We start from the raw sequence: 27973 nt of genomic DNA on the forward strand, positions 1-27973 counted from the left end.
GAGTCATTTGTATCTGCAAACGGAAGAAAATGATAAAACAGTAATTATTTTATTTAACACAGAGCCAAGTCAACCAGATGAAAAATTTGGCATGCAATATACTGCAAATCCAGTATCACACACAACCACAGTGTTATTTCACTGAAAAGCTTGTGCTTGTCTGGTTTAGTCTTATTGGTCGTGAGACTGAAGCAAACTCTCACGTCAAGAATATAATCTATTCTCACAGACAACAGTCGAAAAGAGTAACAGCACAGACCCTCTTCACAGGACTCAGACTCCCTCCCTGAGTGGTAACAGAGTAGAGCTGGTCAGACTATACGGAAGGAAATTATGACACAGAGCTGAATACATTCAAGCAAACAGCACCAGCTGTCAGTAGCTGTTACCAGTAGCTCTCTTAACCTGATGCTGCCAGGGGAAGGTTGCACTTCGAAAACTTTCTTCCACTTTCATATTCTACATTTTCATAGGTATGCACTATTGTATTGACAAATCCCACTGGACTCAAAACGTCAAAGGATGCTGAAGTATCAATCAGAGGAGGAAAAAGAGGAAAAAACTTTTTCTTTCTGTGACCACTTACAATTATGCCTCATCTCCTTCAAGAGAGGTTGGAATTAGCTAGACCTTGCATTTCTGGTTTACATAAAGTTATTCTGATGCAGATCACAACAATGACATTATATACAACTTCTTCCATGCTTCTCCTTTTATGCCTTTAAAGCAGACTGCAGAGAAACTGTCCGAAAAAGACAGGTAAGACAAGCTGGAAGTAACTCCAGGCATATGTTGCTGAGGCTGCAGCAGGCAATTGAGAATGGGTGTTCACGACGCACAGTGCTGCCTCTTGAGCACTTGAGTGAGAATATAAAAAATATCCATTTAGAGAAGTAAAACCTTAAAAATTTACTGTCTTAGAGTATATTTATTTCCTTCAGCTTTAATCAAGATCAGGCTGGGACTAAGTATGATCAGAGATATGGTGACTGATGGGTGTGTATGAAAAGGAAAATGTATGCACGAAGGCTGGCTGTACTGTACAACTGAATCCATTTAAATGACGAAGCGTTCCTTTACTAACTCGCTGCTTTTGCTGGAAAAGAAACCGAAAGGAGGAAGCAACTTTTTCAATACCAACGGCGGCTAAAACGCTGAGGGGCTGAAAAATGGTTGACGGCGAACTGTGGCAACACGGGTTGTATGTTGTAGGGACTGGGTATCAAAGCAGAAGCCAGTCCTCTCCTTTGTACTTAACGGTATTTCAACGGCCATAAAAATAACAGTGAAAAATTCTTCAGAGCAAACCCATCGACTATTTCTCTCACTAGCTACGCGGTTCTCCAACTACCGTATTATGACCGCGTTCGTCCCCTGTAAAAATTTACACCAGGCGAGGAAGGAACACATCAGAAAAAAATGACATGTATCGCGGAGCGGTGTTTACTAATCAGCTGCGGGCTAATTACAGGGTAATTCCAACTAACGGGCGCCGCCCAGCCGCTCCCACGCGAGCGCTGGCTCCCGACACCCCCGCGCGCGCGAAGCCCCTCAGGGGCCGCCCGCTCCGCCGAGCCCAGCCCAGCCCAGCCCAGCCCGGCACCGGGACCGGCCCCTCACCTCAGCCGCCCGCGGGCGGCGGGGCTCGGGGCCGGGGCCGGCACCCTCCCGCCAGAAATCGAGCCCGGGCGAGACGAGGGGAGGCCGAGCAGCCCCCCAGCGCCGCGGAACCTCGGGCGTTACGGCGGCCCAGCGCGAGTCGGAAGGGGAGGGCAGGAGCGGGCCCACCTCCGAGCGGCGAGGCGGGCGGCAGGAGCCAGCCGGGAAGATCGGCCGCCCGCGGCGGCGGTGCGCGCCCCTCCCTTCCTCCTTCCTCCCTCCTCCCGGCGGAGCGGAGTGGAGCGGCGCGGCGCGCACGTGCGGACCTGGAAGCGGATGCACGGCAGCGGCGGGTTCCGGCGGAAGGGGCCGGGCGCGGCGCTGGCTGGCGGAGTTTCCGCGCCTTCGCCTCGGTGGCGGGGCGGCTGCGCTGCGCCTCGCCTTCGGGAGCTGTGTCCCCGCTGCCTCCCTCCCCGCTCCCCCCGTGCCTCTCGCCACCTCGGGTCATGCTGCTGCCGTCCGACGTGGCCCGGCTGGTGCTGGGTGAGTGAGCCAGTGAGGGCGGGGCGGCGCCGCCGCTCGCCTCTGAGTCGCGACGGGGACTCTCGGGGCCGGGGGAGGCTGCGGCGGCGGCCGCGCCAGGTGGGCTCCGCTGGGGATTGTCAGCCGCCGGCAGCGCCCTCGGCGCGACAGGAGAGCGAAGCGGCTGCGCCCTTGACCCTCGACCGCGTCGCGCTCGTCCTCTCCGGGCTGGGGTCGTCCCTGGCTCCGCCGCCGAGGTGCAGCCAGGGCCCTGCGGCCTCCGGGCGCGCCCCCCGCCCCGCTCCGGCCCCGTCTCTGGCGGCAAACAAACGCAGCTCGATCTTGAGGGGCTTTCGGGCCGCTGGAGCCCGCCGGGTCGTGCGGGCTGGACTGTGCAGCGCCCCGGCCGCGGCTTGAACTCGGCAAAACGTGGTGGTCTGTGGTGAGCGCCCGCAGACGGGCGGCTGGTGAATAGGGTGCAGTAAAGCGTCTGGTCGCAGGAGGAATGCCAGGGCGATCCGAAGTGCCAGAGCAGGCTGGGTTAAGGTTCAGCTGTTTTTTCTTTCTCCCCCTGTTTCTGTCACCTGCGAGGCTGCGTTGAGAGCTGGGGTTTGATCAGTGCCTGTGGAAAGCATAGAGAGGTGTGTTCGGGATGTCGGCAGCGGACAGAGAGTTTTTTAAATGACTTTATACTTTGGATTATTTGGATACTGCCAAAGATACGAACAAACGGATGGTCATCGGAAATATGACCCACGTATTTAAGTCCCACACATAAGCACCTGATAGCACAGGTTGCCACGATTTCCTGGCAACTTGCATTGTGAGATTCAGTTTTCAGTTTTACGCAATTTTTTTTCGATCTAAGACCATTAAAGCTGAATCTTTTCTTTTCTTCAGTGTTCCTCCAGCACAATCTATTTTTAAGTGCTACCCGAAATGTATTTTGCTATTCTCTTGAGAAACAAGGCTAGTAAGAAACGCAATGTTTTTGTTACTGTGAAGTAATAGTGGATTTCTAGAAACTCCATGCATTGTAAAAGATTTAAAATTGTACGAGGGAGATCCCTCACTACACTTTTCTATAAAAGCTTGGTTGAGTTACAAGTTTCTGGGTAGAAGGCTTACCTCACGTGCTTACCAGAGATTTGCAGACGTAGTATACAATTTTGGCAACATCATGTGTACTAAGGATGATCCATCCTATCTTGTGTCTTTTGTGGCATGGTGCATGCATCGTGTCTAGAAAACTTCTGAGCAACCTAAGGTGGTAGAACAGGATATTCCGTGTAGCTATTTCTGTCCTCTAATGGGGATTCCTCTTCCATGAGGCATCTCTGAATTTGGGCGGATAAACAGGCTTCCCAGTTCAGCTCTTCTTCCATCTTTTTTTTTTTTTTCTCTCTAAATTAAAGTCTTTCTGGTGGTGTGAAGGTTGGTGAATATTGGTTTATGAAACAAAACCCAGATGATAAGATGAGCTCACCCACAAAAAAATACATAAGAAAATTTATCTTTTTCTAATTAATGTAAGAGCGAATGTATGCTATGAGTTAGACATGTGTCTTTACATTTCTTAAGATAGAACTAAATATTGACTCATTCCTAGTTCAGAAGGTACTGTACCTTTTGTGCCTTTAATTTGGTTTTAGCAACTTTAAAGGCTGTGTACTGTTAATGTCATTGTACAGCAGTTCAGTTGCACAGAAGATCTTAATTCAGGCATTTTTAAACTTTGGAGTGCCTGATTTTGCTGGAAATTGGTGTGAGTGCCAAATGTGCCTGTATGCAAGCGTTTGGTCATCCCTTGCGATACTGTAGTAGTAGGTTCTAGGAAGAAAAATTGCAACTTTTTACATAAATGTCCAGATGAGTTGGATTGTAAGAACAGCCGTACCAGCACTGATCAAAGCTCTGCCTAGCCTAATACCCCATCTTCCATCCTGGCCAACAGTGGATGGTATAGTGGATAGGAATAAGTGGACTGGCATATAATTGTGTTTCCCCAAAATACACTCTCAGCTTCCAGCAATTTGTGGCTTGAGAGTTTTCCAGCAAAACGTATTTGAAAAATTAAGTAGGACAGCCCTTACTTTTCCACAGGTACTACTAATGTTTTCTGTTGGATAGGCCAACTCATACATTGTGATTAAACTCACAGTAGTTATTCCCAAACTGTGTTTAACTTTCAAGTTTGCTTATTTGTTGAAGACCTGAAGGGCTTATGTGTCTGAAGCATGATCTGTTCTATCCGACTATACTCGGATCTGCTGAAAGATAATTGTCTTCGTGGAAACTTAAGGGCTACGTTTTTCTATAGGCATTCCTGAACTGAGGAGGACCGTTTTGGGCATCCTTTGAGATAGATATGCTAATTTGTATCTATCCTGTATTGTATAATCAGGCACATATTTTATCCTTTCTTTAAAACGTTACGTGTTCAGTTCTGCTACAAGCAAGAAAGAAGGAACATTTTCTTTTGTGGTTCTTTGTTGTAGAATCCCTTCATTCAGATTGGTCTAATTCTATCTTTTAATGTTTAGAATATTTGAAGATTAAAGCGGAGCTTTAAAAGTTCAATCAAAGCAGAACGTATTTGCTAAGGAGTGGAATTTTGGAAAAGTAAATTTTTCAGTATGTTTCCTGTTAGGGTAACTACTGAGTCTTGGGGTGTGTACAGGGCACAAGTTGCAGCTAGTAAATCTATTTGAAATGAAAATTACAGTAAGTGTGTGTGGGGGGGAACTTTTTATGTTATTAGTTTTTGTACAATGCCATTTTTTTTAATAATCTTATACACTGTTAGAACAGCTGCACAGACTTTACCTGTTTTGAAACAGGAGGGTGTGTGGAGAGTTACTTTTACATAGCAATGCATTTTATTAACAAAGTGTTGTGGAATTCCATTTAATTATCAAACTGGGTTGTTCAGCCCATTTGAGAGTTAGTTTTCCAGCATCCTGAGCCAAGAACTTTTATTTTCTTGTTGGTACTAAAGATCAAGCAGCAATTGTTCATATTGCCTCATTTCTAGTCTTGAATAGTTTGTAAATACAGTGTAATATCAATAATATTTTGTGTTCTTTCTGGCTTCAATTATTAAATAAATATTTCACAAGATATTTCTTTCAAAATAACTTCACTTTCCTTGTCTGACATCCAAATCTTTACTGGATCATTTCAACACTGTATGCAACTGGTTATGTTAATGCATTGATACCTATTGAGCAGAAGTAATGAGTGAAATGGCAAAATTTTCCATCTGATTTGTTGCAGGGTATTTACAACAGGAAAAACTTCTAGCTACCTGCCGTGAATTTATTTTGGAAAGCTCGGATTTGAAAGAATATGCAGAGCACTGTACAGAGGATGGGTTTATTCCAGCCTGCTTGCTGGTGAGTTTGTATTTGCAAAGCAGAAAGTTAAATTGTCTTGCGTCCATGGAAAAGACAAGTGAGATTTCTCGGTGTGACAATTGCTTCTCAAATGATGCTTAAAATGTTCAGTTAGATTGTCTCCTCTGGTTTTTGGGTTTGTTTTGGGTTATTTTTTGCATCCTCTGGTATTAGCAGTTATTTGGTTTCTAGTATTTAATCTTAATAAGAAACATTTAAGTGTAAAATATGCAAATTGGTTTCAGCGTATTATGTTTTGTCTGCTTCATAGCTTTGAGGTTGATTCATGGAAGTGTGTCGCAAGGGTTTTGTTGGTTTCAGGGCTGCCCTTGAGATTTATTGGAGATCACCTGCCTCTCCTAGACAGGACAGCTGGTAATGTTCCATTTTGAGTACATACTAAATATTTAGGTAAGGTACCTCAGCTTTATCTGAGGCTACCAAATTTTGTTGAGAAAAACTGTCTTTCATTTCCACTTCCTCTTTGATCAGTATCATCTGCTTTGTCCCAGGTGAAATGTGGAACTTTGGGTGTGCATAAATACAATGTGTAGCTACGTATGTAGATATGTGCATATAGCTACAGAGTAATTAGATACTTTGCATTTTTAACATATACAAAATGGGATTTTTAATGTAGTATGCAAATTACAGGATATAGATATTGCTGTGTATCAACCTTATAATGTTTATATGTGCATCTTTTTCCTGTTTTCCATTTCATTCTTCTAATATGTTAGTTAATTATATGGTCTGATCTGGGATTTTGTCCACAGTATTAAAAATTTGTGGAAATCTTTTCTGAGATGTGAAGTCTTGATGCACCCATTCAAGACAGACCATTGAATTGACGTAATTTACAAGTGTTTAGTCATCTGTTCTTTGAGGGTGGGGGATTAGGAACCAAAAATTAGAAAAACCAAATGCAAATAGATTATCAAGATACTTAAAGGTTTTAATTATCTTCCTTTTCTCAGTAGAAACATTTTTGCTGTTTTTCATAGAAAAGTGATGATATGATAGTGTCTAAGAAAAAATTCTCACTGCAGCTCAAAATAATTGCAATAAAGAGCTGTATTTGTCATACCCTGTGGAGTTCCCACTAGCAAACGAGACAGGAAGGTACAACACATGATAGTGGTCACCTCAAAATCTTAATTTTCTTTATTTCACTTAAAATAACAGAACAAGTAAATATGAGATGAAAGTTAGTTGTGTGACTGTTAAGAATTTTACTTCAGACAGAAGTTCTCTTCACGTTTGTATCTTAACACATGTTCTATTCCAGGATGATACATACTCATTACTCTTACAGCTGTTCATCATCTTCTTTTTGTAACTTTATTCCATAATAATACAAATAAGTGGAGGTGATGCAGGTCTAACTGCTGTATCAGTGTTGTGCAATGAGATCAAGCGCTTCAGATTTTGTGTTCATAATGGCGTTTTGTTCCATATATTTCTCTGTTGTTTGAGACAACTCGGCACCAGCAACATAAAGTGCATTTCCTTGTGTTGAGGGTCAGCATGGTGTAGTCTTCTAAATAACTGCTTAAATACAGTGTCATGTGAAGATTCTAAGATGAGTATTTTTCTTCCAGTCCCTGTGTGGAAAAAACTTGACAACTATTCTTAATGAGTACGTAGCCATGAAAACAAAAGGTAAGCCTTCAGAATGAGATTTTATTTTGTATTTCTCATTTATCTGTTGTGAATTCTGTGAGGGAGAGGTAACATCTCTACTTACATATGGACTTAGAGCAGTCTGCCATCTATGCTAGAAGTTGGAGGTTTCCATATTATGCAGACAACGGCCAATTACATCAGCATCTTGTCAGCAAAATTAACTGATTGTCTTAGTTTGTATTTGCCAGCGTATATTTTCACTTTGAGCAGAACTTCTAATGTAAAGAACTTCTAATGTAACAAAGCACAAAGAACTAATAAAATGCAAAATGTATGGGTTTATGCTTTAGAAATTACACTGTGTATTGTTTATGCTATAAATAGGAGGGGGAGGTGCTGATCTCCTCTCTCTAGGTAGGACACGCAGAAATGGAATGAAGCTGCATCAGGGGAAGTTCGGGTTGGACATTAGGAAAAGATTCTTCACCGAGAGGGTGATCGGTCGCTGGAACAGGCTCCTCAGGGAAGTGGTCATGGCACCAAGCCCGTCAGAGTTCAAGGAGCATCTGGACAACGCACTTAGTCATATGGTTTAGTTTTAGGTAGTCTTGCGAGTAGCAGAAAGTTGGACTTGATTATCCTTATGGATCCTTTCCAACTTGAGTTATTCTATGAAATAGCCAGGAAGAGTCCTGTGGTGCAAAATGTTTCTCGTCTTGTTTTTGAAACTAAATAAAATAATTTCAGAATAGCTTAATATTTTGTATGAATATTAGAGACAGAGTTAGAGCGTTTCCTGTTTTTAGGAGCAGTTACTGAGCTTCTGAATGTTACCAAGTCTTAGAATTTTTTGATACATGTTGTACGATCAGATTTTAGCAGTGCTTCGTTCTAAGACTTGAATTTAAGACTTACCATGTTTGGAACATTTCTGAATGTTCTTTTTCCTTTCATACTAAGTTTAATAGAAATGGTAACTAAGACACAAACATACTTTCTTCAAAATACTTTGAACTTGACACCTTGAAAAACTCTATAAATTGATCTTTCCATTTATACTTGAATGTTCTGTGCTGCAAAAATACCAAGTGTTTTTACCTGTTTGGGTGACATCTCAAAATAAACCACTACTTTGAAAGACTTGTCTGCCGGGTTAAAATTTTCAAAAGCTCACAAGAGACTTGGGAATATGAATACCGTTTCCAGAAGTGGGTTGGGTTGGATTAGGTTAGGTTAGCATGTGTTTGCCCAGGAGTCAGCACCATGTGCAAATTCCATTGAGAATTGTCATCATGGGTGCCTTTGCCTCAGTTTCTCTTAGGCTTCTAAAACTGAGGACTGTATCCATGATGAGTGTGTGTTCATATCAATCCGAGTTCTTAAATTAGGAGTTAGGGCTTTCTATTTGCCTTCTTAATGTTCTGTTAAAGTTAGATGATGTCTGAAACACCCCATAATAATTATTTTGCTTGTAATTTTTACTTTTTCTCAACCTGTATCTGTTTTAAGCGTATAAAATGCATTTTTTTTTTTTTATGGTTTATTTTAGAAACGACAAATGAAGTTCCAGCAATGATGTCATCTCTGTGGAAAAAATTAGACTATACACTTTCTCAGATCAGGTAATATAGTTTTGAAATCAAGAAAGTAAAATTTTACCCTAAGAGTGAGTCTCGATGTTGATCAACTCCCCTTGCTGTGGTATGAGAAGAGCTTTACTTTCTGTTGCCTCTGAGAGATGGTGAAGGAGATAGGCTTGTGAGAGTTGATAGCTGAGTAGACATTTCAAGGTGTTAAGGCACGGCTAGCAGATGAGGGCATCAGCGTGAGTACGTAGCCTTCCCGTAATAAAACAATACAGTATGACTCATTTAGAATCCGATACTGTTGTTGTTACTTGATCTATCAAAAATAGAACAGTAAGCTTAATTTGAAGAATCTGTGACTGTTATTTAAAAGAATAAAAATAACGATCAGTAGATTGAAACTTTCTGAAGTAACGTGTGGTTGGGACCAGACTGACATTAACCATATGACAGGTAGCATCGTGATGTGTAGTTGAATGTTTCCATTGTCTTTCTGTTTTTTTTTTATGTCACCTGCTTTCTTTTATAGGAGCATGCAGAATTCCACAGGATTTTCTGCTAATCAAAGGAGTAAGTAGCTGAGCCAGTTGCGCGGGATCAATAAGCTTTATGTACAAATTACCTGTTTTGGCAAAAAATGGGGGAATGCTGCAGCAATCAGTAACACATCCTTGCTCCTAAAATTTTGTCAAATCTCTTCTGCAGTGTTTTTTTCAGCATGTCTGTTATCTTCAGTGCAGTCTGGGTTACTGTATAGATCAAGAAAGGAAAAGAAGAGAAGCTGAGCTTTTTGCAAGGGGCTTAAATTTTCTATATAGTGTTTTCTTCTCCGCTGAAAACTTTTTAGAAGTTTACACAGTTAAAGATTTGAAAACTGCTGCCTCAGTCCTGAAGCTGTTGACTTAATAGGTGGTTCATAGAGGAGCTGAAAACATAAGTAGTTCATTGCTGTAGAAGGGGAATATAAAAATTGAAAATTGTTTTATGTATGCAAGCATATATCCGAACAAAATATGAAAAGATACTTGTTCTATCTAGAATTGTTTCTTTCATTACAAGAATTGCCAAATGAACTCTCAAAAAAGAAAAATTATTTTACTTAAAAATATTTTTTTTTCTCTGTAGTACTTCTAGTGAGTGACCTGTGTGAGAACAGAGAATGTGAAATATAGGTAGTGATTGTTCTTGGATCTGAGATTCAGTGGATCAGGTGGTGGTGTTCTGTTGTTCAAATTTGTCAGATTTAGTCTGATAAGTAAAGGCAAACTTGTGTTGGTTTAGCTATTTCAGTTAAGGTCAATTATATGAGTGATATGTTATGTGATGAAATGTGCTTTTGGTATGATTTATTCCTGCAAATATTTAAGCAGTGGTGCAAGCATGGTTACAATGTCTCTGTAAGTTTACGCTACTTCTTGAATTATTTTGGCTCAAACCTGTAATGCAGAAGACAGAGATGGGTGTTGCCTACTTCTTGAGTTTCTTGAATTAGTTGTTGAAGCACAGAAAAGTTTCAACAGAACATCCTTGAAAAATGAGCAACCTTTTAAAATTATTTTATCATGTATTTTCATCTTGTCTTTATAATCTCCAGCACGTACAAGAAGTGGAATTGTAGAAATGAAAAGACAGAGGATGCTTCAGCAATCAGCTTCTACAAACTCAGGATTGTTGGCTGTAGCCCATCAGTCAGGGCCACAGAATTCCTCTTCTGTTGTACCTCCTCAAGTTGTTCACAGGCCAACAATAAATCAAAGCGTGTCACAGACAAGACTGAATACCTTGTTTGTGCACCAGCCACAGACCCAAGAAAACAAGATCAATAGTAAGTTGCACACTTTTTAAAACCTTTTTTTCTGTGAAAAATCTACAGATGTAGATGGAAGTTTTCTAGAATCAGGAGTAATCATCTTCCACCAAAAAAATGTCAGAAAACTCGTGCTTTGATCCGCTAGGTCTCCAAACTGGCTCAGGTGATTAAAATAAAAGGAGAGCCCGAAAGGGAGATGGCTCTTGCGTACTTGCTTGCTGGTGCAGGTTCAGAGATCAGGAGTGCGTTAGTTTGTCGTTATTCTGTGCTGTGTTCTCACGCTGACCCAAAACACTTGTTTTAGCAGATAGGGATGATCCACATCACATAACTGTTTTTCTCAGGATGTATTTAAAAGGGATGGTTCACATTTTCATGATAATACCAAATTATTCGTTTTAATTCCCAGGAACTGATTGTAACAAAATAAGTAGTGTGAGGATTTCTGTCATGCTTCAAGAACGTCACTGGAAAAGGTACTGAAATCATGATCTTTGTTTTTTCCCTTACAAAGCAGGAGATTTCATACACATTCAAGTTCCAGCATCACAAGAACGAAAGCTTCATTCAAATTTACTTTCTCCAGGAAGACGAAAAAGGTAAACACAGGGGTGTTTTGTTTTATTTTTAAGATCGTTTAGAGATTATGCAGTGTTCTAACCTCTAGTGTAAATTTTCACAGACGGTGGAGCGTTTCACATTTAAGATTTACTGGGAGTGGCCAGTGTGTGGTGTTTCACAAGGAAAGGAAAGTCAAAGAGCTTAACGTTAGACTGATAGGAGGCTGCTTGTGCTTCCTCGTTGCATATTTACTTATTCCAGTATTAGACATAGGCAAATAATCTTGGAGCCTGAGATTTAGTTTTCCTTCCAAAGTATCCTTATCAATTATGAAAATTCTCAGTATTGATATAAATGTACATTTATCTGTTTATAACTTAGAAAAAATACCGGCTTCAGTAAACTTTGTCAGCAAAAATTTTCATATGCGCACTAAAAGTGATGTGAAAACAGGTTCTTACACTAGTTTTACATTTTTGTTCTTTGATTCCAGTGTCCTTTTGTTTTTAATGAGTTGTGTTCCGTTTGTTGTCTTTATCCCTGACTAAATCTCAATCAATGGTTTTGCTTATGATTTTTCCAGATCTTTACTCTTTTATACCTTTTCCAAGTACTCTCCATTGTACATGATTTTTTTTGTATATAAGTGATTTTAGTGCCACTGCTGATAGATGATTTCAGAAGAGCCTACACCATGATCTCGTATAAAAATATTACATCTCCTATTCATTATCTAAATTCTTGTGCAATCTAACATTTGTTGGCTTCTTTGACAACAGCTGCTCCTTGAGAGATCTTTGTTTTCAGTTGTGATGCACAAATCTTTTTCTTGAGTGGCAGTTGTATTAGAACCTGTACCGCCAGTTAAAGTAACATCTACTGGAGGGGGAAAAATACTGAATAGTGGGCATGGAATTCAGTTTACCATTGTGCTGTTTACCCACAGTCTGTATATTTGTTTGTAACTTCTGTGAAGTCAGACACAATATGTGCATACTCCATAATGAAACAGCTATCAGCTTTTATTGTATTTCCAGTATATAGTTAATTTTCTGTTGATTAACATCTTTCCTTTACTAAGAAGGAAGAGAAACACTTGATTTACTGACCATTAGGTCTATTGTTTGCTGTGTTCTCACAAAGTACATTCTAAACTTCCGGGAATGTTTCAGTGAATCTCAGAAGAGGAGAAGTATTGCAACATCTGGACCTCTTTCAGCAACTAGAAGTTCTCAAGACCCTGGTGAAGTAATAACAGAAAAAGAAAGTGAGCCCCTTGAAGAGTTCATAGATGGTAACTTCCCAGTGAGTATATACTTATGGAAGGTATTTACATTAAAAAAATTCAGACTAAGGATTAGTAGTCTTTTACATGTTGTTTGTCTTAGCTGGCACCTGGGTCAGGCCAATCCTAGGCACAAATACAAACTGGGCACAGAGTGGGTTGAGAGTAGCCCTGAAGAGAAGGATTTGGGGGTGTTTATAGATGAGAAGCTCAACATGAGCCGGCAGTGCGCTCATGCGGCCCAGAAGGCCAACCGCATCCTGGGGTGTATCAAGAGAAGCGTGGTCAGCAGGTCAAGAGAGGTGATTCTCCCCCTCTACTCTGCTCTTGTGAGACCCCACCTCGAATACTGTGTCCAGTTCTGGTGTCCCCACCATAAGAGAGACATAGATTTGTTGGAGCATGTTCAGAGGAGGGCCACAAAGATGATCCAGGGGCTGGAGCACCTCTGCTACGAGGACAGGTTGCGGGAGCTGGGATTGTTCAGCCTTGAAAAGAGAAGACTTCAAGGGGACCTAATAGCTGCCTTCCAATACCTGAACGGAACTTACAGGAAGGCTGGGGAGGGACTTTTTAGTAAAGAGTGTCCACTGATAGGACAAGGGGAAATGGGTTTAAGTTGAAGGAGAACAGATTTAGATTAGATCTTAGGAAGAAATTCTTCAGTATGAGGGTGGTAAGACTTTGGAATAGATTGCCCAGAGAAGTTGTGGATGCCCCCTCCCTGGAGGTGTTCAAGGCCAGGTTGGACGGAGCCTTGAGTAGCCTGATCTAGTTGAGAGGCGTCCCTGCCCATGACAAGGAGGTTGGATTAGATGATCTCTGAGGTCCCTTCCAGCCTATGCCATTCTATGATTCTGTGATTATAGAAATGAACTTTAAAAGATAAATGTATTGTTTTGTATTTGAACTAGCTCTTCTGTGCACTGAACTAGTGAGGATGGCACGGCTATGTAGAGGTTTTTTCCCTTGATTCATTGGCTTTACTAAGATACCTGTAAGCTGTCAGAAGACAACAATTTTTAAGAGAATGGAAACCAGAAAGCACAATACATCTTGCTGTACTTCTCCAGAAGTGTTTTAAAAAGTTTCTGTGTTGAATTGATTATTTGTTACCAATAAGTTGGAAATTCATGCTCCTTTTCTAGTCTAGATAAAAAAAGAAACCTGACTGCTTTAAAACTGTCCTTTCCAGCAACTGGTTATTGAAAATGCCAGAGAAAAAATCTTGAGCGACAAGTCTCTTCAGGAGAAGCTTGCTGAGAACATTAACAAAATCCTGAGCAGGTAGTAAAAGGAACCTCTAAACTTCATACATATTTTATTTATTTTTGATTTCTGAACTAATGACTAATGTGTTCCAGTGATGGCAATGTCACTCAGGCCCCTAAACAGGCAGACAGTGGTCCCATGGAACAGGAGACTTCAATTGATGAAATCCTTGGACTTCAGGTAGGTGTGGATTGCCCTGTTTACGTTTTTTGAAGACCAGGCACGTGAGAATGATCAGTTAGTATCAGGAACTATGCTGAACCTCTGTCTACTGTCTGATACCTGAGATTGCTCTCTTCTTTCTCTTCTTTCTTTTTATTTGTTTATTTGTTTTACAATACAGCTGAGCCTTTCGATGGCTAGCTTCTGCCCAGGGCCAGTTCCACAACTTCCCTTGCATAGGCATTAACTCTTGTGTTGTATGGTGGTGGATGGGTTCGAGGAGCTGAACTAATAGGATACTAGTATTTGGCTGGAGTTACTTCTGAGCCAATTTAGTGCTCTGAATGCATTCCCAGTGCCTGTACAAGGCAGCAGAAGCATGCAGCAGGGTCAAAAGCCAAGGGAGCAGGTCCACTGTTATTGGTGCCCACAGAGTGAGGTCTAAGTACACTGTCCCAGACTCACCAGCTGCCTGCTTGTCACTGTATATTTGGTACCAGTAACTGGGTACCAGCTTCTGACTGGGGATCCAGTTAGCCTTATAAATCAAAAAAGAATTTAAAATACCTCGCAGTCTCCAAACACGTTTAGTCTGATCTGATTTTCTGATTTGCTGTAAGATAAACATGGGTTATCTGGTATAGCAAGAAGAGTTGTCTTTGGAGTCTAAATGAGGATGCTTTTCCTTCAAATTTAATGTTTTCTTGCTTTTGGAGGAAATGTACGTTCTACAAACTAAACGTCTAGTGTTCTCCCGTCATTCTCCTACAACGCTCAAGCTGGCAGTCAGAGTTACAAAGGGCTTTTAAGGAGGGAAATTATAATCTTCTTGGCCCTCGTAAAAAGGGCCAGAGAGTAGAGGCAGGTTGCCTGTTTACTAAGTAGAGGTGTCTGTTTTTTTAAAAGCTATTGCTCTGTCATTTGGTGATTTTAAGTCATTTTTTGTCAAAATATGGAGCTGAAAAAATGTATTCCATTTTTCTGAGCAGAACAAAATCACAGCAGCTTCTTGATTTAGTTAGAGTAGCTGAGACAAAATAATCAAGCATATCACATGAGATGTCATGATTACAATAGTCAAGTATAAAAATCAGTAACCCAACGGGCATGTAAAGTGAGAAATCTTGAAACGGTAATTTATAAAAGAACCTAGTCCTGATTGTAATATATGTAACCCAAGCTCTGTATGTGTAAAAAAATTCTGTAAAAAGTAGCTGAAGATTAAGTTCAGTCTAGAATAGTTTGGCTTTCTGCTGATATTTTGCATAGTCCTTAACATCAGAAATACATTGTTATTTGGCTCGTTTCCCCCCTTATCCATGGAAAGTTTTAGATTCCTAACGCTCTTGAAGGCAGAGGAGGAGATAAGCAGGTCTGCTTCTCACCATTCAGGTGCAGAAGCATATCCAAGTGTTCGAAGCAGCAGCATGTAGTATTTTCTGTATCTTTTTCATCCACCCTTATAACCACCACATCAAAGGCTGTAGAGCGCTTGGAGGATCTCCTGGAGATCAGGAGAAACTCTGTACTGAGTGCCCCACTCGTTTTCTTCCTGGGCTTCTACCAAACAAGTCAGCTTGAAACAAGAACCTTAGAGCAGTGTAGCCATGCCTTCCAACTGCCTTCTGCAGAAGGGTAGTTGTAAGTTAATTTTGTAGAATATGTAATTGGTAAATGAAATTAAACCTCCCTTTGCTTAGTGTGGTCTTCTAGATGTATGCAAAAACAAGAATTCCCGGTTAATTTCAGATTATTTTTTTTTCTTTACCAGTGGTTGGCTAGTGCAAGCTCGCAGCATTCACACCATCTGCATAAGCTTCCAACATAGCCTGAGATTTAGTCTTTCTTAACAATTATTGATCACTATGTGGAGAATATTCCAGTATGCCTGTGCAGGGTGTAATGTCTGACACAGATGTTTGGGTTTTGAGGGGCTTTATTTCTTAACCTTCAATCACCAGTATTTTTTTACAGACATTGAATTTGTGGCAGCAATGTGTCCAGCATTTGTCTTTATGTTTCTGTGCTGAGCAGTAGTAATAGAACTAAAAACAATCTGAAAAGAAAACAATTCTTGTTTGTTTTTCTTTCAGTTACGGAAGTAACTGTCTAAAAATTCTGTATGTCTTGTCTTTTCTCAGGGTGAAATTCATATGTCAGAAGAAGCTATACAGGACATTCTAGAACAGACAGAATCGGATCCAGCTTTTCAGGCACTCTTTGACTTGTTTGATTATGGTAGGGTACATTATTCTCAATTGTACCATTACCGTAAAGCATCATGAATGATGAGTTTTCCAAGTATTGCTTGAAGGAGCAACGCTAATTCAGCAGGCTTCTTGCGTGAGAAGTGGACTGTATGGCATCTGTGTCCCTCAATTCAGGTTTAGATTGTTAGGTACATTTATACATGACTATAAAGTACAGCATTTTCTTGGGGCTGAAGTTCTGGTTTTGAGCTGGCTCAGTGATTGTTTTGTTGCTGTTATTCTAGACTCTTCTGGTCTAAAGGATGATAGTTCATATTTGTTTTTCTGTTCTGTTGTAATATTTTTCTGTTTGTTTGATCAGAGATATCCTAACATGAAATATAAGGACATTCCTGTGCTATTTCTAGAATTGTAATGAATATAGAAAAATAGTTCTTCGAGTTTAGCGTGGCATTTCTTGAATTTGAAATCTCCATGCTTCATTTAAAATGTAATAATCACATTTGTGTGTAAAATGACATGCTTAATCATTCTTCATGCTTTATTTTGAAAATAGGAAAGAGCAAAGTAAACAAGAACTTACCTTCTGGTATTTCTGGTCAGAGTGGAGCAGAAAACACAATCCTAGTGGATGAGGATAACCTGGAAACACTTGAAAGTTCTTTAGGAACAGAAGAAACTAGTAGATGTAGGTTGTGGGTTTTTTTTTCTCTGTCTCTTAGTCTGTTCACTTTTCATTTTGAAAGTATTTTCAGACAACTTGTACATGTCAAAACATTTCTGTTTATAGTGATAGTATCTAATGTGACGTTTACATTGCATGAATATGTGGATACGCCTAGTCTGTTAGGAAGCTTCAGTCGATTAAATTTAACAGTAGTCCATCAGTGTACTTACACATTGTATTTGGTAAGCTCCTAATGAAATCACAATGTCTGCAAAACTCTTTTCTCATTCAAAACAGAGATACTTTGCAACCTTCACTGTGGAACATGTAAATATAAAGACAATATTTTACATCTAACCATACTAATCTTTTCTCTCTATTCGGTAATGTATTGATTAATGAATACACAAAGAGAGTCTTACTCTGGACAGAAGGTATGTTTAGTCTGTCTACACCTTTCTTAATGATAGTCAGTAGCAGATATTTAGTGAAGGTGTATGAGAAATAGAGCCAAGAGTTCTTTATCCTGAGATGTTTTTTGTGCTTCTGGAAAACTGATTTAGTGAGTCAAGCCATTTGTTTCTTATGGTTTTACTTATTATTTACGTACAAACTGATTTGGCAGATTGCCTAATCTATGTAATCTAACCATATGTTTCGTATACTTTCCGCTCAACTTGAAAGTAAGGATGAGTAGCATTATTCCTGCTTAGTTTCCTGTGAAACAGTTTTCCACTGAACTAATAAACTGCTTATAAATGCTGTGAAAGGATCATCTGTTCTAATAATTATAAATGAATTTACTCTGTTCAACAGGTGATAATTCTAGAGAATCGCTATCCTGTAAAAGTTTTCAGTTAGGAGAAGCATCGTGTGGCTTGAAGACCAGCATTAATGATGATGATATGGCTAAGAAAAATACAAACAACGAGCAGTTGCATGGAAATTGTAGACCAGGGAAGCAGACTGAAGTGCTGAAAACCGTTACCCCTGACCATATTGGAGAGCTTGAAATTGCTTTTGACTCTGTGCCTAGTTTGACTGAACCTAACAAGAGACAAAGTTCTTCTGATAGTGAATGTAATGAACACTGTAGAGATTCTTATGATAAAAGAGAGTCATCTGCATTAGTATCTGAAAGTGAAAGAGCTATGGAAATGGAAAAAGGCCCACTAAGTCATAGTGCTCAAAGTAGTCCTAATTTAGAATATGTTCATTCTCATAGTCCGCAGATTTCTTTGATTTCCTTGGCAGAAGGTGCTGCAGCCAGTGAAAACAAAACATATTCTGGAAGTAAATGTCACTTGTCACCAGATACATCACTATCTGAAAGAACACTTACTAAAAGCCCTTCTGCCGGGAGCCCTGGCCACAGCGTACTGCTGGGAAAAAACAGTTCATCAGTTTCTAGCCCATCTGCAGATGCAGGAAAAGAACAGACTGTAACAAACAGTACTGCTGCCTTACCTGGTGTTTTCCAGGAGAACCCTGGCCACCACCCTAACCGTCAGGAACAGAGTACACAGTCAGATTGTGCTGCAAGATCTGCAGTGAAGATTTCGGATCTTGACAAAACAGAGCTGCAGCTTGGAGTTGTTGATACTTCTAACAAACCTTATTTGGATAATCGGCATACACTTGATAAGCCTTGTAAGAAAGATTTTAACCTCCCTTCACAACAGTCAAGCTTGGAGGGATCACAAGGGGAAATGCAAGAACCTTCATCTTCTACAAAAGCAGATGCTGACAATACATATTTCTCTTCCGGTGATGATGCATGTACAGAAATTTCTGTAGTACCCACTGAAAGTAATCTTACTACGTCCAAAATCTGCCAGTCTCCTCTCCCAGAAACTGCATCCTCAACAGATGAATCAGGTACTGTGGCCAAAAGTGCAAGCGGTGTATCTTCTAGTAGTCAACCAATGGATGTTGATCCTTCTAATATAATGTCCCTCAAGATCATCATCAGTGATGATCCATTTATTTCATCAGACACAGAGTTAAATAACGCCGTTTCCAGTATCACAGGAGAAAATTTGCCGACTATAATATTGTCTTCTCCAGCCAAATCCCCAACCAGAACTGCAGGCCTGTCCAAATGTCTGACTTCAGAAGACACAGAAAAAAATGTGGATTCAGCTTTGGCAGAACAGAATCTCCTTGTACTTAGACCTAAGGATCCTGTGGTCACCTCAGTTAACACTCCGAATGAAGACTGCACTGTTTTTTCAGTTGCAGGTACAACTAATCTTTCCAAGGAAGGGGGATTTATACAGTTGATGCCAGCAACAAGCACAGCTTTTGGGAATTCAAACAACCTTTATATAGCCACCTGTGTGACTGATCCAGCTACCTTGGGCACAGCTGTAACACCATCAAACGTAGTTGTATTGCCGGGCAATTCTGTGCCGCTTGCTGCCCAGGCTCCCCCTGTACAACAGTTACGGACTCCTCCTAGATCCAGCAATGCGTTTGCAGCAAACCAGACCGTCTCCTCCAATTTCTCACAAGGTAATCTCACTATTAGAGCATGACTGGAAATGTGCTGTTTATATAGCTCTTTTAATTCGTTTTTTTTTTTTGGTAAGTGCATTAAAAGAAAACTGAGTTTTTAAACACTGCTCTATCTGCCCCTTGAAACTAGCCACGAGTTACGTATTTTTTGAGTATGTTAGTCGTTACTAAATAACGTAACTAAACTGAAATAAAAATTACAAAGAGTCATTGACCAGGCTGCTTTGAAAAAAATAGCCTCATATTTCAGAAGCTTACATTCTGTAAGTTTAGCAGTGATAAATTCAGGAAGCACATTTTGGCTTACACTAGAAGAGGTTCTGTTGTTTCAACTAAATAAAGCAGTTTGTTTGTTTTGTTGGTTTTAATAAGATTCCTGTTATAAATAGAATGCCATGTGTTTATGAGTACCCATATTTAGTTCAGATAACTGGCTAAATGTACACACTCCTTCCAAAATTACTTCCTTGTTTTGTTTTATTTTATTTTCCAGAGGCCTAGTCTACACTAGAAGTACATTTAGACAAGTATGAAAGTACAACATTATTTCTTTCCATAATAAGTGCTTTTTTTTACTACAGCAAGAAAAAAGTTAAGTATTTTTTAAATGTTAGATATAACCTGGTTATAATGAACACATTGAGATTTCTTTCCAAAACTAAAAGCTTGTCACAGTTGTCCCTGAATTTCTGTGTGTAGTCGTTTCATTGTGGTCAGAGTCAGTGCAGCAGTATGTGCAGTGTCTTTCCTGTCATTAGGATTTCTTTATGCAGCTGTTCAGGGCTTTTTTCATAGGGAGAGGAACAGAAGTTTGAGCATTCTTCTGCATTTGATATTTTCCTGGTGGTGCTTGTGTAACTCAAGAACTGTGTGGAATCAATTTTTCTTTAACTATTTGAATTTTTCTTTCACTTTTCAATCAACGTGCTGTAATAGTTTCCTTATGATTCCTGTATACCTGGCAGCCAGACACTCTTACAACCTGTTAGCATAACTAATTTAAAACAACTCTTTTAACTATGATTTAAATAGTTAAGTAGGAAACTTTGGCTCAAACAGTCCAAATTAGTCTGTCTTTTTTTTTTTTTAATAGCTGATCTCAAACCCACTAATTAACCGAAGTCTTCACATACCACATTTAACACCTCCTACTAACCAGGAATGTACATTAGATATCTACACACAGACATAACTAGACTGTCCCAGCTTCTTGTGTGCTTATGAGGGGAAGGTGTTATGGGTGCACTGGAAGAAAAAAAATTACCCTGCTAACAACTTTTGAGCATGCTAATTGTAGAGAATAGGATGCAAGTGATAGTTTATTTTTACTAAGCAGCAAAATGAGCTATTTGATATTACTTTTTCTGGCTTTTATAAATTAAAGTTCAAGCCTTAACATAGGTATGTTACACATACTTCATTTTGAACCACTTCTTGAAAAGGAAAACAGATACCTAAAGAATCCAATTTAAACAAAAAATAACAGTCACTTACCCCGTTTTCTAGTAGTGACATATAGCAAGCACCATGAAGTTTTTAAAAAAAAGCCAGAGTTTTTTTTGCCACAGGTTTGACTGTGCATAATTTTAATAAATCCTGTCTTGAAGCTTTTCTTCTCGCTGAAATATTTTAGCTTCTGTACAATTTTAACACTTACTATTTATTTTTTAGGTTCTGCCATTATAATTGCATCTCCAGTGCAACCCGTTTTGCAAGGAATGGTGGGAATGATACCTCTCTCTGTAGTAGGACAAAATGGAAATACTTTCTCAGCACCTGCCCGCCAGGTAGCACAGCACATCACCAATAAACCGTTGTCTTTTCAAAATGAAAAGGAGGCCTTTGCTAAATTGTAATGGAATATTATGATTCTTTCAAGGTTCTACATATGCCTGTGGCTAATCCGGTGTGCAACAGAAGCGTCCCCAAACTTCCCATCTCTCCCAAATCACAAAAGATTCCTGGAGCAAGAAGCAAGACTAACACAGGTACCTGCATTGCATTCTTGAGAAGGACGGAAGAAAAGGGGGAGTCCGACAGACATGTCAGTTCTAAGTAATAAAGTTTTATAAATACCAGTGCACCTCTGCCACGTAACTGCTGGGGTGGCTTTGAGAGAGGCCTGTACCTCTAGTTAGTAACTATATTTGTTCAATTGACAAAGAACTACTCCCAATGTGTTAACATAATTTCAGATTTGGGGTCAAACTTATTTTTGAAATTTAATGTTGTAAGGCTCTAGCACAGTTCAAAAAAATTCATTTTTCTTTATGTTTCTGATTATTTTTCGTCTTGTTGGTTGTAAGTACAGTTTACTGCTGCCATCAGGATGAAGTGACACAGAAATACAGAAGTTATTGGAAGAGTCAGCAATTCTAAACATCTGTTAAGGAAAATATTTAACAGAAAAAGTGTTGCATGTTTTTACAAAAAATGCACTCTTATCTGTTTTTTCTTTCCTATTTCAGATATACATTCTGTATATTTATTTAATTGAGACCTTGCTTCTTTGAATAATAAATGAAACAAGGCTGGAGTTACATCATTTCTCAGTGTTGGGAGGGAGTAAAGAAAAATAATTGAAAATACAAACTAAATTGAGTTATAAGGACAACTTGTGTAATTAGCCTATCTACCTTTTTTTAAAAGAAGTAGGCTGACACATAAAAATGAAAATAGAATGAAGCTGCAAATTAAGAAAAAAGCTAGGATGGTGTAGTTGGTCTGCATTCTGGTTTGCTGATGGATAACTGAGAGATCCCTGTGGTTTTTTCCCTTCTACTTGGAAATCCCTGCTGTGCGTTTCTAAGTCCAGCTTAATTGTTTTTTGTCCTGCTAGACCAATGTATTATCTAAGTGTAGATAGCAAGCAAGCTTCGTGTTTGTACTTAGTTGGTGACCTTTGCTAATCTATTAATCTGTAAATTTGAAAGTTACAAAAAATTCTCAGAGTTTTCATTGCTGGGTTTTTCTTTATTGATTCTCGTGTCTGGTGAAATGTCTCAGAATTGTAGTGTCATTTAGGTTGGAAAAGATCCTTAAGATCATCGAGTCCAACCGTTAACCTGACTCTGTCAAGTCCACCACTGAACCATGTCCCTCAGTGCCACGTCTACCGGTGTCATTGTACCAACTGTGAGACGATTTACTCAGAACACTGTGGTTTATTAATGCTTCATCTGTTGTTCCAGGAAAACTGGTACCAAGTGTAGCTGAGCCTTTGAGCCACACAAATTCTCGTACGCAAAGGTCAGTGGTGCTAGGTGTTCAAACTTGCTTTCTTTTTCCTGCCATGGATTTCTTTATACTGTATCGACTGAAAGGACAGCCTTTTCAGCAGTGGCATGAGCTGTACCTCCTTTTTTTCCCAGTTCCTGTCTGTCTACTAGGAGTATTGTTGCAGATGTGTGTTAGTACTGGTGCAGTGACATATTAGTGACAAGTCTGTGCTAGAATTCTGCTGTTACTCTTCCTCTGTTAATTTTATATGGCTTTGTGTTTATTTTTGCTCATCTGAATCGTCAAAGAAAAGTTGTTTGAGGAGAGTCCAAGCTAGCAGAAAGTACCTGTGACATTTACTGGAAGTTTTTGATGATTAAACCCTTTTTTTATATATATTGATGAATATAATTTAATTGCTAATTGGGATAGGTACTAGTCTTCCTGTTGGGCAAGTAAGAGGGAAGAAAGCAAGGCTTCAGTAGTAACCCTCTTTATCATTAATGGACATAGGAAACAAAAGGATGTTGGAATGAGTGAAAGAGTGTAGAAAGAGGTAAGTTCAGTTTAAATATTAGAGGTGAAATGTTCTTTTATTTTAAAAATAAAACATACTTTAAAAAATATAATCTTCCAATTCAGAAATCAGCTAAAACGTTGGAAAAGTGAAGGAAAAGAGGAACAATAAAGTCAACTAGTACAAAAACCCCACCAAAATATACTAAAGTATACAACATACATGCATGCAAAGAGCAAAATGTTCTCTGTAAAGAGATGTAATTTCTCACTTCTACTCTCTGCCCTGTCTCATCTCAAACAAACTGCTACTGCCATACCTTCTTTACCATCCCAAAGGTACCAAAGGTACCACCTCAAAGTTAATTTAAGTTCCCCTCTTGTGAACCATAAAGGTTTATCTGCATGGGGAGATTCTTACTAGCACAGATGAGTATGCGGAAACCTCTTGGAAACACAGCATAGGCCAGGAGACGGGCACAGACACAGCAGTGGCATGAGCTGACAGAGCAGAAGCATTTTTCTTTAGGCATGACTACAGTGCAGTGGTGCCTTTTTCACACCAATGTGGCAAGTTGTCAGGTGGAGACCAAGCCCTAGGGAATTTGTACGTTCTTATCCAAATGCCCACTGAAAGCTGCTTGTCTCACTCTGTATCCCTTCACCGACAGCAAATGCGTAGGGGAGAGTACAAGGCACGCGCATGATGATATTGCCCAGAATATTGTGGCAGCTGCTTAGCAATTTCAGCTCCAAGGACTTCCAGAGTCACAACCAGTATTCCGGGATGGACTCTCCTGTCATGAACGTGCTTGGTTGCTTTTTGAACTCAAGTTAACTACCAGCATCCACAAATATCCCAGGGTAGAAAAGTTCCCAGACCTTCCCATTACATGCAGTGTCCAAACCTCCTTGTTCTGTTTCGAACCTGTAACTAGTTTTACTTGATGCCCCTAGTTCTTCCACTGGAAGATACAGCAAATAGTTTCCTTTTTGTTGGCTTTTTTCCCAGAGCAGTGTTGTATTTCCCCTCCGTCCTCTTTCTAGGCTGAAGAGCCCTCGTCTACCTCATTGTTCTTTGTACAGACTCTGCTTCATAGCTTTTTGTCATCCTTTTGGCCTCCGAGCTTTCTGCAGTTGTCATCCCTCACTCTTGGTCTTTGTGTCTTAATGAAACGTGTAACGTTTAGAGACCGGACAGAGCTTCAAACAGGTGTTCTGAGGGGCAGGTGTGGACTTCCAGCCAGCTGAAATGGACTTGCACGGTAAGAACAGGTATGTTGCTGAAGTATTTTCATCTCATTTTCAGGACTGGAAATTCGGACAAGCTTATCACTGCAGAACTAGGAAGGAAAGTGGAGGAGAACTTACCTGTTGCACCAGTAGAGAGCACAAGCTCAAATTCAAGGCAAAGCGAAAGTCACAGGAGGGTGCTCTGCTTTGATAATGTTCTACCCACTCCAGGAGGAAACACCCAAATTCAGACTAGTAAAAGTTTATCCCAAAAAGAAAGAAACGAAAGTACTTTATTTGCTGTCGACTCCGCATCATCCTCTGTGAAGGCACAGGCAGCAAAGAGAGAGAAAGAGAAAACGTTGCCTAGAATTCTGTGTAAGCCTGAAGTTGGTAGCAACAGAAACACAGCTGCCAAGGAGCCACAGCCTGAGCGGAAGGTGGCAGCTGCAGGGCTTCCATTGGATCCCTTCCACAAGACTACAGCAAATAAAGAAAATGAATTACGAAGGGATACGGATGAAAAACAGAAGAACCAGGACGCTGCCAAACTCTCAAATGGCCAACAAAGTGTTAGCTTATGGAACGAGAAGACAGTTGCTTCAGTGCAAGAGCTGAACAAAAAGCAAGGGTCGCTGTCGAATGGGAACAGCAAATCTTCAGCGTCCGTTCCTTTGTCTTCGAAGGAGCCAAAGCGAGAACCAGCTAAAGTTTCCGCCCAAGGCCCCTGCCTGCCCAGTCCATTCACTAAACAATGTGTGGAAGTGTTGCAAGACGTACAGTGGCAGAGCCCAACTAGTAAAACAGTGGAAAACGGAGAATTGCCAGTACCCCGTACACCATCTGGGGTTGGGGACAGGCATACGGATGACACTACAGACAGCGTACGGACACCGACCTGTCGGCGCTTCAACGAGGACAGCACGACCCCTAGAATCATGGTACCCCCTGCCACGCCAGACTTGCCTGCCTGCAGCCCAGCCAGCGAGACAGGTAGTGAAAACAGCGTCAGCATGGCTGCCCACACGCTGATGATACTGTCGCGGGCAGCTATTGCAAGGACTAGCACTGCAACCCCCCTGAAGGACAACACCCAACAGTTCCGGTCTTTAAGGAGCGCGGTAAAGAAAAGGAAACTGGAGGACTTGAACGAGGGTGAGAGGAATTCTCGTTCTGCAAATAGAAAAGACCTTCAAAGCTCTCCAACACCATCAAAAAAGAAGAAAATAAAGGCAAGTACAAGCATTTACTGTTCAATTTAAAATTCTAAATATGTATTAGACATCTCTATGTATGTTATTTAAAATGGGATGGTTCAGAGGTGCTAGTCCGAATCTCTGACATCCTATTTATATTTGTCAGTCTTACTAACTTTGCCTCTTGAGCTTACTCTGAACTAACAGTTTTCTTAAGATGAGTACAGTCTTCAGATACACACAAGTAACTCATACTGACTCTGCACATGCCTATGAAAATTGAATTATTTCTCTTAAAACATGAACGAGTTTCTAAATTCTAACTTCAGACCAGGTTTCTAGGTGGAATGTAGGAACTAGGCTTAACTCAAACTAGGCCTTACTAGAATTCAAGCTCTTCTTTCATGCTCGTTTATCACCAGGAGTAGGAATCCACATTCTGTGTTTTTCCAGTCTGTCTGGTTTACAGCACCGCACCTTTGACTTGGGGATTTGATGGCAAATAGCAAAGGCGTGAGACTGAAAAGATTATGTACGTGAACAATCAAAAAGCAGACACAGTATAACTTTGTAAAGGATGTGCTCAGTTGTACACACTCCTGAAATATTATAACTGAGGAATGTCACGGACTTGTGCTTTGTACGTGGCAAGGGCTGAGAGGCTGTGCCTGCCGGAAGCCTGGGTGGGCTGGTGCGAAGCCGGGAGCTCAGCTGCTCCTGTTCTGTGGTCATGCCGTTTGTGCCCTGGGAGGTACATGAGCGTGTGTGCGTTTCCGTGTCCGATTCCTGGTTGAGCTTTGTGCAGTTACACCTACAAGGTAGATGGAAGGATGAGGAAGAAAGGAATGCTTACAGCTTTTTCTGCATCCCCATGTTCTCTGTGCTTAACACGACTGCTCTTTCTCTCCTACAGAAAAAGAAGCTACCAAATTCTTTTCCAGCAGGAATGGATGTGGACAAGTTCTTGTTGTCTTTGCATTATGATGAATGAAAAAAAAAAAAAAAGTTGAACTGTGACTGTCTAAAGCCAGGTGTTTTTACGCTGAGGTTTTGCATGGGAAGAGAAGTTAGTTCTGAAGGGTGAGTTGCACTTTCAGTGCACTGAAGTTTCACTTTATAGCAAAGTCATGCTGTTTCTGAAGCAGGTTGCTAAGTGTAAATATCATTGAGTGGGTATATGTTTATTTTTGAAAAGCACTTGCGTAATTATAGAGCCATTTAATTTGCAAAGTTGTAAATTTGTATAAATGTAAGGTAAGAGAAGTTGTACGTTTCCTGTTACACCATGTTGTCTGTGTTCTGCTGCATTCTCTACTTGCCCACCTGAACCGCTTAGCCGATTTGTGAACAGGTTGGGAATTTGGCAGTGGTGTTTGTAGCTCGCTCTTCTAAGACACGGGCAGCTCACCTGGCTGCTTCCCGTTGGCTTGCTGAATCCGAAAGGGACTTAATCTTCAGGCGTAACTGGCTTGTACCAACACTCTTTTCTCTTATAACAGTCAAACCCACGTTGTCAGGCTTTGAATGAGTTAACAAAAATACCAGTAACTAAACGTGAGGCCAGTAAAACAGCCAAAAGTATTTCTGATCTAATGAAGCTTTTCCCAGACAGTCATTCAGATAAGAACTCTAATTTGGACAGGCCTCATCTGTTCCCAGGGTTTGCTGCACAGGATCTCGTTTGAATGCAGGAGCTGTTGGCAAACAGTTTACTTCCTTGTGGGTTGACCCCCGTATTCATACTCCAGTGTGAACACTTAAACTGTAGCAAAAGCCAGACAAGAATCTCAGCGTGTTCTGTTGCGAAAGTCGGTTCTCTTATTTGTACTGTTCAGAAAGCGTTGGTTAATATCACTTATGCTTTTAGCCAGACATGGAAAAATTTGCATCTCATCTTTCTGTTTAACGTAGAATTTGTCATAGCTGTTACAGAAACCCGCTTCCAAACAGGCCCAGGAGAAGCTTGGCCTGCATTTTGGTAATAATTAGCATGGGTGAAAATTACCACGCTAAGCCTCGCTCTAATACTGCAAAATTTCCTCTACTGGTGTTTCCTCCTTTGTTCTCAAACAGTTGAGGTCTTAAAAAACGAACGTTTTCTTCCAAGAGATCTGTACAGCAACAGGGCAATGGTTCAGATAGTATACAAGGATTCCTAAGGAACCAATATTATATGCAGTAGATGTTTATATTAAACCCATCCAATAAATAAATACTGCATAGCATTTACAGCTTGAATAAATATTTTTGTTTTAATAAAAAGTTATGTGTCTTGCTTAATGTTTTGTGAGTGAGTCAACTGAGCAGCTCTGCGGATATTGTATAGAAAAGTCGTGTTGATCAATTGTTTTTTAAGACGAAGAGTTCAGTATTAAACACTAAGTTCTAACAGCAGCACTTGTCAGAGTGGCAAAAACAATTCTCTCAGCTACGTGGTGGCATTTTATGCTTAATGGTATTCTGACAGTTAGTATGTGATATTTTTCATAGATTTGCTATTTATTTGAGACACAGTGTAGCTCTTTCATGGGACAGCCAACATCCACCATAGTCTTTCCTTTTTCAATTCAGAGGGTCTGGTATACTGAAGATGTGAA

General features: G+C 40.4%; 1 protein-coding gene across 2 annotated transcripts; it reads left to right on the top strand.

The window, feature by feature from the left end:
* Window positions 1-2105: 2105 nt before the first annotated feature.
* On the top strand, window positions 2106-27632 carry NPAT (nuclear protein, coactivator of histone transcription). 2 transcript variants are annotated; one of them, XM_086621722.1, is made up of 18 exons: window positions 2106-2142; window positions 5398-5516; window positions 7118-7178; window positions 8692-8764; window positions 9258-9298; window positions 10323-10553; window positions 11053-11137; window positions 12272-12404; window positions 13580-13671; window positions 13749-13836; window positions 15960-16056; window positions 16585-16716; window positions 17512-19209; window positions 20884-20999; window positions 21092-21200; window positions 22404-22461; window positions 24257-25412; window positions 26290-27632. In XM_086621722.1, exons 1-18 carry the CDS (start codon window positions 2106-2108, stop codon window positions 26365-26367), a joined length of 4404 nt encoding a protein of 1467 aa, XP_086477848.1. In that variant the 3' UTR covers window positions 26368-27632. The 2 variants fall into 2 exon arrangements, with proteins under 2 accessions (XP_086477848.1, XP_086477856.1); XM_086621730.1 differs by having other exon boundaries at window positions 11056-11137.
* The last annotated feature ends 341 nt before the right edge of the window (window positions 27633-27973 follow it).

This window comes from Tauraco erythrolophus, chromosome 1 (genome assembly GCF_009769465.1).
Source record: "Tauraco erythrolophus isolate bTauEry1 chromosome 1, bTauEry1.pri, whole genome shotgun sequence".
Taxonomy (NCBI): domain Eukaryota; kingdom Metazoa; phylum Chordata; class Aves; order Musophagiformes; family Musophagidae; genus Tauraco; species Tauraco erythrolophus.

Excerpts from the sequence above, each read along its gene's own strand:
- NPAT (XM_086621722.1), top strand. The coding sequence starts at position 2,106 with ATGCTGCTGCCGTCCGACGTGGCCCGGCTGGTGCTGG. Across the intron at positions 16,717-17,511 it reads AACAGAAGAAACTAGTAGAT|GTGATAATTCTAGAGAATCG; the intron begins GTAGGTTGTGGG and ends TCTGTTCAACAG. Across the intron at positions 25,413-26,289 it reads CAAAAAAGAAGAAAATAAAG|AAAAAGAAGCTACCAAATTC; the intron begins GCAAGTACAAGC and ends TCTCTCCTACAG.